General features: G+C 45.5%; 1 protein-coding gene across 1 annotated transcript in view; it reads left to right on the top strand.

The window, feature by feature from the left end:
- Positions 1 to 1,699: 1,699 nt before the first annotated feature.
- The window catches only part of CHUK (component of inhibitor of nuclear factor kappa B kinase complex), a 77,342-nt gene continuing 70,152 nt past the window's right edge, over positions 1,700 to 8,889 (top strand). The window contains exons 1-3 of the mRNA XM_034775198.1: positions 1,700 to 1,894; positions 2,695 to 2,789; positions 6,851 to 6,965. Of these exons, the coding sequence (XP_034631089.1) occupies positions 1,772 to 1,894; positions 2,695 to 2,789; positions 6,851 to 6,965 (333 nt within the window). The 5' untranslated portion in view covers positions 1,700 to 1,771. The remainder of the gene's footprint in view (positions 1,895 to 2,694; positions 2,790 to 6,850; positions 6,966 to 8,889) is intronic.

The raw sequence follows: 8,889 nt of genomic DNA, 5'->3' as shown, positions 1-8,889 counted from the left end.
CACTGTATTAAGAAAAATGTTCCCTTACACTTTAGAAGGTTTCTTTTTCCTCCTATTTAACTTTATCATGGTTAGCATAAAAGTATACACTTGATATACCCATACAGAAGTTCAGAGGGGAGCTGGGCAACTTAGGGTGTTGGCCTAGAAAAATGAGCAATTACTAACTTAAAGTAATATTTTAGTGAAATAACATTAAGCTCTTAAGAGCTTATTTCATCTGTAGATCTCAGTCACTTACAAAACAGGAATAAGTATTTAAAGATGAGGAAACTGAGGGCCTGAAATGAAGTCACTTGGGCAAGGTCAGGCAGCAGCATGGTGGCAGAACAAAGAATAGAACATAAATGTCCTGACTCTCAGACCTAGTCTACACTAAAATACGCAACTTCAGCTACGAGAATAGCGTAGCTGAAGTCGACGTATCTTAGATTGACTTAGAATCACTTACTTCGCGTTCTCGCGGTGCGGGATCTATGGCCGCCGCTCCCCCGTCGACTTTGCTTCCGCCTCTCGCCGAGCTGGAGTTCAGCAGTCGATGGTAGAGCGATCGGGGATCGATTTATCGCGTCTACACTACATGCGATAAATCGATCCCCGATAGATCGATCACTACCCGCCAATCCGGCGGGTAGTGTAGACGTACGCTCAGTCTTGTGCTTTAACCAGAAGACCCTCCATTCTTTCTCTTCTCCGTTTGAGGAATGAGACCTGGAGTTTTATATTTGTTTGCAAAGATTCCATGTACTTCCAGTTAATTATGTGTTAGCTAAATAGCCACCTTCAGATAATAAAATCATAGTACTTAAAATGAAGAGGTTAACATAGCGATGCAAAATCATGTATGTATGACATTCCGTATAAGGTAATGCTCAGTTTACATTGATTTTACGTTTTATTTTCTATAGTAAAAGGCCTTTTAAAAATGAAAAGTGGGGGATGCGTCTGAGTAGCCCTAATTCTACCTTAATGACATTTTTGGTTAGAAATTGTTTGTTTATAAGTAGGCTTTGCAGAATTTGATTTTGATTTGTTATAATTTTGACAGACATAGTTTATTCTTAAGCAGTTTTAGATGTTTATTTAAATTTTCAGTTGAAGGAAATTATGGGGGGGTGTTGTCACAATTTAATGAGAAATTCAAAAAGTACTTTATAACTTCTAAAATGCAAATTGTCAAATTCATACATCAAAATATACCAACTATCCTTAAATCAAGCAGTATTTTCTTACTTTGCTTATCATCTGTAATCTGCGATGATTAGTGCTAGAGATATTTTTCCATAGGTTTGTGTGCCTTCGGTGAACTTGACGTTCTCTGATAAAAAATCAAATCCTGCCACCCCTACGCCCGAGTGTGACTTAGTGGATCTGCTTCCCCCTTGAATGCAGTGGCAGTTTTGCTACTGTTTTCAACATGAACAGGGCTTCTGCTTCCACGCAACACAGCCTGTGTGATGTCAGAGCTTAGATGCCAAATCTGTAACCTGCCCTGCCAAGGCCTCCCGGGAGCATTTCTGCGTCGCTGACGTGGTGTTTTGCCAGCTGGGGGGCGGGGCCCGGGCTGAACGGGGGCCCCGCCCCTCACAGCCGGGTGGGGTCGGGGCTGTGGGCTCCAGCACGCGCTGCGCCTCGGCCGTTAGCGTGGGGGCGGGGAGCAGCGACTGATGCTTATACCCGCCCCGAATCTCGCGGGAAGTGACGTCAGCGAGATCGGAGGGAAGCGCTGGTTTCCGGGCTGGTGGGGGGTTGCTGCGGGTCCTGGGGTGGCATGGAGCGGCCCCCGGTGGGCGCGGCGCTGCGGGGACAGCCCGGAGGCAGCTGCGGCCCCTGGGAAATGCGGGAGCGGCTGGGAACTGGCGGCTTCGGCAACGTCTGTCTGTACCAGCATCAGGTGCGGGGGGGCTCCAATAGCCACCCTGGGTAACCGCCCTGCCCCCCGCGCGGGTGCCAACCGAAGCGCCGGTAGCTCCGCCCGATAATCCCCCTTGGCCCTGGTGTGACCCGCTGTCCCGATGTTAGAGGCTTTGTCGTAGAGAGGCAGCCTGTTGGCCCCGCCCCCCAGTTTTTCATAGTTGCTATCTGGTCACTAGTCCCCCCGCCAACCGAGTCCATAGCTAAACCCACCCAACCCCCAGTAGCCCCTGCCAAGCCCTGTGCAGGTAACTTTTGCACCAACCACTGGGTAATCCCAATGGATCCCTCACCCCTGGGTAGCCCCTGCTGATCATTTCTTCCGTCTAATGCCCTCTGACCCCCCCCCCTTCTGGGGTAACCCCTCCACCAAACCCACTGACCCCTGGATAACCCCCTCCCCACTGATAATTCCCTACTCCCATCAACCTAATTCTGGCAATTCGGTAACTCCAGGTTGTCCTCCCCACTGCTTTCCACAACTGTCTCCGATCTCAGTGACTCCTGACCGCACTGACCATCCCCCAAATACCTAATAACCCTCCCATCCCAGCTCCACATAGATGCTCCTGATAACCTAATGTACTGACCCCACCAGCACTAACAGCCCTCCATCCTGATGTACTCATGCCCCAAGCATTCTGGCCCTACACTGGTCTCCCCCCATTGATCCCCAGCATCATGCCCCTCCGCTACAACCCTCCCATTCCAGTGTGTTGAAACCTGGCTAATTCCCAGACAGATTGTTGTGCCATAGCACATTGATTGTTTTTGTTGTAGGATTTAGGTGATAAGATAGCTATTAAATCTTGTCGACTGGAACTAAGCATGAAAAACCAAGACCGGTGGTGCCATGAAATCCAGATCATGAAGAAGTAAGTATGTGCCATCATGTCCTTTTCTCTTGCTTTTGGGAGATCATGTCCTCAAATCAATGGGGGAGCATTTGCGTTTCAGACTCCTAACTAGACCATAGACTTTTCTTTTGGTCTTAACCTTATCTTAAGAGGTGAGAGTGAACATCTTTAGCTCACTGGAAAGAAAGCTGCATTTTAAAAAAAAAAAATCAACTTTACACTGATATTGTAAAGATAAAACACTATAATTACAATAAATTAATAAGCATCTCTTTTTACAGTCTTATAGTTTTATGGAAAAGCTACCCTCTGCAGTGAGATTTCTTGTTTTCTCCTGGCCCAGATGTGAACTTTTCATGTGACAGGATTTCATAGAATTTTTGCGTTTAAATTACTCAGTTTATCGAAGAGAAGGTTGAGAGGTAACTTGATCAATGCATTTGGGCACTGATACGCAGAAAAGAGATCTGAGCAGGGTTTTTTTTAAAACCTGGCTGACAAAGGGTCCAAGGGCAGGAAGTTGAAATATGACAAATTCAATCCTGAAACAAGACATGGTTTCCTAGTATTGGAATAGCTTACTGGGGGGAGTGGAGCACCTACTATTGCTTGGAGTCTTTAAAAATCTTTCTGTCATACTGACTGCCCGATTTGAGGTCAGGCAGCGTGGTATGGGATGTGATTCACCTGCAGGGATCATCTGGGCATGACTCACCTAATCAATTTCCTGCCACTGCAGGGGCCTCCTGAATTTGTGGCACCTCAGTCTCTCCTGTCGTCTGCTTGTGGCACTCAACAGTTTAGTTTAACCCCCAAGTTATTGGACTCAATATTGAGGTAACTAGGTGAAATTTAATGGTCTATAATTAAGGCTAAGATTATGTCACGGAGGTCACAGAATCTGTAAAATGTTCGTGACCTCCGTGACATTTTCTGGTTCAGTCCTGGGTCAGCCGGGGGTCCCCTCAGCTCCCAGCTTTAGTTTAGCTCTGGTTCATATGTTACTTTCACTCAGGACATAATATTCTTTATTACAAATATACTGAAATGCTTTTACACTCAGGTACAAGCCTAGTATCTTGAGAACTACTAGTGATCTAATATTGATGTATTTCCATTCTCAGTCTCAAAATAGAAACTAAATGTTTATTTGAAGGTGCCATAGATGTTCAGAAGTATAAATAAATGTAACTTCTAATGGTGTTAACATTCAAGGACAAACTTCTCTATAATTTGAAACCTGGAAAGATGATTGACTTTCTTAAAATGGTGGTGTGTTTTAGGGTAACTTGTAGTGGACAGACCCCTTAGCTGAGCTATTAGCTGAACTCCTGACAGTTCAACATAAGGAAGGGCACAGGGCAGAGCTGGAGCTGCATTTGGCTCATGAGTGCAACTCAGGGCTTTGCTGTGTATACAGTACCCATCTTGAGAGCACCTGCAGAAGTTCAGCAGCTGTTCTGCGAGTCTGAAGCTATTATTAATGCATGTTGGGCACCTAACTCTTTTGTGTCCCCAGTACATTTGTGAGACATATATGGAAAAACAGTAAGCCAAAGTCATCCTAATAGTAACTACTTATTTTTATTATTACTATATAGTGCTAGAAGTATACATTTCACTTTTCACAAGTGAAATGCCTGGCTCTTGGACCTTGTAATCTCAGTTGGATAGATACTCTATAATGAAAGGCTCAGGCTGGAGGGTGGGAGCAGAAGTATATGGGCCCAGATACATGCTTGTGTCCAGAATATTCTGTTGCATAGACTTTCTGCTACTGCTCTGATTCATGTGGCTTTGCTGCAATGGGTTTCATCCTGTTTTTCCTGAATATTGCATGTGAGTGGTGTGCATTTTCTTTGAGTTTTATGTTCATCTGTTATATACGCTACAAGTGTATTTCTAATGTAGAAAATGTAAGTGATCACATAACTAGAGCTTGTTTTATAAGACAATATTAGGTTAACATAATCCCTGTCCACAGAATTTCCCTATAAACCTCTATGACTTTCTATGCTGGTACAACACTATCTTGTATTTCGATAATGGAGTCCAGAGCATTTTGGCATGAATATGTGCATAAAAATGACATCTGCCTCTAAAATTCAGCTTCCTCTCGGATGGAATGTGGCCAGCTGTTTAACAATTCATTGCTGTGCTTTAGGATAGAACATGAAGTGAAGGTTACCATAGCCATTTAAAACTGCAGGGAGAATTTTAGGTAAATTATAACTACTCATATTGGAATTTGGTCAAAACACCAGGGTTCATATATGGCATAGACTTCCTAATAATCGTGAAAAGTCAGAACTTCTGTTCTACATCTCATAAGAATCACTGTGCCTTCGGTAGCACAGTAACGTTTAATACCACACAGGTTCAGTCCTGACTCAGAGAAAGAGTGTCACCCGCTGAATTCCCTCTTAGCCTTGGTTTGCTTTGGTCTCCCATCAAAGAACTGATCAGGCCCAGTCCTGCTTAGTTCAGTAAGACCTGAAGGGTGACATGCAATGTCTGCCTGCACAGGCTGAAACACCACTCCTGCATGTGAACAAAAACTTTCTTCTTGCAAGAACTGCAGTAGTTTAAAATTTTTGCTTTCAGCATTGTGTTCCTTTTGACATGGATTTTACCACTTGCCCAAAACGTATTACTTCAAAGGGTCACAGCAGATTCCAGTACCCGATTCAGTTCACTCAGATCTGTCAGCTAACCCCTTCATTGGACAGCAATACTGTGACAGGGTGAAATAGTCAGGAACGGATAAGGGCCACCTGTCTGTCACAGGACTAAGAAGGGGCAGTGTTCTCTTTGGGGGCGGGAGGCTCAGAGAGGCAAGGGGAAAGGCCAGGGTTGAGTTGGAGCATCACTTTGTTTTTGTATAATTCATAAATTTGTGTTGAACAAAATGTTGGGACACAAGCCTGAAACAGACTTGGACATGGCACTGGTTCTCTCCTGGGCTGGTGAGAGCACCCACCTGCTTATGGATACCTATGCATTCACTGTCATGCCAGTGCTTTTGCCCACATAAAGGCACTAGAGGCTGGGGGGAAGGAGAAGTAGAAATGGAAGAAAGAAGAGAATAGGGAGACACAGGGGAAGAAGAGGGACAACACTGACAGTAAAAATGGATGACAAGGTAGCACCATATAAAAAAGGGCAAAATTTCATAGAGTGCAAAAGAGCCTTTTGAGAAGGAACTAGATGGACACTGAAAAGGACAAAAATGATAGAAAAAGTCAGTCTGAGGGGCAGTTACTGAAAGGTAGATGATGTGAGTCAGGCTGCAAAATCTAGAAGGGAAGTAGAGACTAGGAAAGAAAATATTACTAGACAAGAGTTAACCCCCCCTCCCCCGCCCCAAAAAATGAGATGGAAATGTTTAGTGTGTTATGGAGAGTTTGCTTTATGCAACATACTGAATCTCTTAGTTGACACTGAGTTGGCTGTGTGTTTCCATCAGAAGTACAATCTCAGTATTCCCAGGTTTGGCCCTTTGGATACTCTGTTTCCCCTCATGTTATTTTTGAGACATTGACAGGCATGTTTTCAGACATGACCAGGAAATAGATGTTAGATAGCTAAATGGCTCCCCCTCTCCTTTATGTACACATCTTTTCTATGTAAATCACTACATAGGTACATCTGAGGGCATCACAGACCTTAACAAATGTATCCTCCCAACACTGCTGGGAGGTGAGGAGGTATTATTCCCTTGTACAGATACAGAAACCGAAGTGCAGATTAAGTGACATTTGCCCATTGTCACACAGGGAGCTGGGACTTGAACCCATATCTCTTGAGTCCCAATCCAGTCCTTAACCATAAGACTATCTTTCCACTCATCACTGAGCTGCTTGTTCTTAGAAGGTATGAACTTTGTTTATTGCCCTTGGGTAACACTGTGGTAACTTGCTGACAATTACATGCTGGCCTTAACACTTTTCATTAAATGTTTCGGGAAAAGAAATCTTACAGTACGCATATTTGAAACACATTTTAGTGATGCTTCTGCTGTTTGATCTTCTACTGAAATATCTGTATCAAGATTTTCATCATGCTTTCTATTTGTTTAGGTTAAACAATCCCTATGTAGTAAAGGCCTGTGATGTTCCAGAGGAGATGAACTTCCTAGTTAATGATGTCCCTCTTCTTGCAATGGAGTACTGTTCAGGAGGTGATCTCAGGAAGGTAAAACCTGCTTGTTTGACATTATAGCTGAATAAGTGATTTCATAGTTGTGACTGTCTGTGGGACTAAGTGGATTGGAATTTTTGCACCTGTGTAACAAGTGCAAATCCACAGATGCACCACACCAGTGTAAGAAGGGGTTTGCACCAGAGCATCTTACAGTGGTGAGTAGTACAAGTGCAATCCCCTTTTTACACTGAAGCAGTGTGTCCATGTTACAGGAACTACATCAGTGTGGTGCAAATTTTAGTAGTCAAGTCAAGCCCTTATTTAACTACCAGTGTGTTTAATACAGATACATAATAGAGAAGTTATTCTGGAGTATGTAAAAGTATGAAAGATGTCACACTAAATTGCCAATTTATTTAGATTCTCACATGGCCTCCTCCATCAGTGTAGAATCTTCCTGGACTGAAGAAGCTACCAAAATGCTAATATTTCCGATTGATTTAGGAATGTGTTTAGGCCATTGCATGGGTGGCTTTCATTTGGGAAGACACTAGAAAGCACTTGGAAGAAATTCTTAATGGTGTATTCACCAGCACCTTTCAGTAGTTTAATAGAGAGCAGTGATATAGACCAATACACTTTGTACTCCCTTCCCTTGTAGTGGGAATTGGGAATGACACTCTTTCATTTGTAGACTAAAAAACAAAGGTAATTAAATGGGAGATTGGACAAGAATTTGATCTTGTATCTAAAATGATGAAGGCTTATGACAATAATGTAAATAGCAGACAAGTCAGATGTGCCACAGACTAAGGATTGGGAGAGAGGCAAATAGGCTTTAACAATGAGAGACTTTGAATTCTGTTTAATCAGTAAATAACTTTATACTATCATATCCATGATTTTTTCCATTTCACTTTCATCTTCTCTTTGTTTTCTATGCTAACTACTTCTGGCTCTATTTGGAGCAATTGGAGCAATCCCTGGTTGGATATTCTCAGGAGGAGGAAACTGAAAGTCTGACCCCAGAGGGGACAGGTTAGGGATATACAGAGATACCAGCTTGCATGCTGAACTGATAATATGGATAGCAGAGGCCCCACTCAGAGGTTTTGCCTTCAGTGAATAGGAGCATGGAGAAACCCTAAGGACTAGGAGGAGGGCCAGGCTCAGGCAACGTTGGTTACATCAAATCTCATTTCAGCGTAGCATTTGTTAGGTTTTTCAGACCCTGAAAGCTCTGTTGGTGCCTGTGGCTGTTCTGGAAGTGAAATGCTCTAGTTCAGGGGTCTCAAACTCAAATGACCACGAGGGCCACATGAGGACTAGTACATTGGCCCAAGGGCCGCATTTACTGACACTCCCCCCGCCGCCCTCGACCCCGCCCCCATTCCACGCCTTCCATGAGGCCCCGCCCCTGCCCCGCCTCTTCCGATCCCTTCCCTGCACCCAATCCAACCCCTTCCCTGAAATCCCCACCCCAACTCTGCCTCCTCCCTGCCCCCAGGGGGTGCAGGAGGGGTGTGGGATGTGGTAGGGGCTCAGGGCAGGGAGTTGAGGCGTGGGGTGCAGGAGGGGTGCGGCGGGGGTCAGGGTGTAGAGTGCAGCAGGGGGCTCAGGGCAGGGGGTTGGGATGCGGGGTGCAGCGGGGGTTCAGGGCAGGGGGTCGGTGCAGCAGGGGGTTGGGATGCAGGAGGGGTGTGGGGTGCGGCAGTGGGTCGGGGTGCAGGAGGAGTGCGGCAGGAGGCTCAGGGCAGGGGGTTCGGCTGCAGGAGGGGTTTGGGGGGCGGGCTCCGGCCCGACACACACCGGGGGCAGGGCAGGCTCCCTGCCTGCCTGCCCGCCCTGCCCCCGCGCTGCTCCGGGAAGCGGACGGAACCTGGGGGAGGAGGGGTGCAGGGGTGTGTGTGGCTGTTGCTTCAGGCACCGCCCCCAGCAGCTCCCATTGGCTGCGGTTCCCCATTCCCGGCCAATG

The sequence above is a fragment of the Trachemys scripta genome, chromosome 7 (assembly GCF_013100865.1).
Source record: "Trachemys scripta elegans isolate TJP31775 chromosome 7, CAS_Tse_1.0, whole genome shotgun sequence".
Classification (NCBI taxonomy): domain Eukaryota; kingdom Metazoa; phylum Chordata; order Testudines; family Emydidae; genus Trachemys; species Trachemys scripta.
The sequence above is the reverse complement of the archived record's forward strand: the minus strand, read 5'-3'. Positions and strand labels throughout refer to the sequence as shown.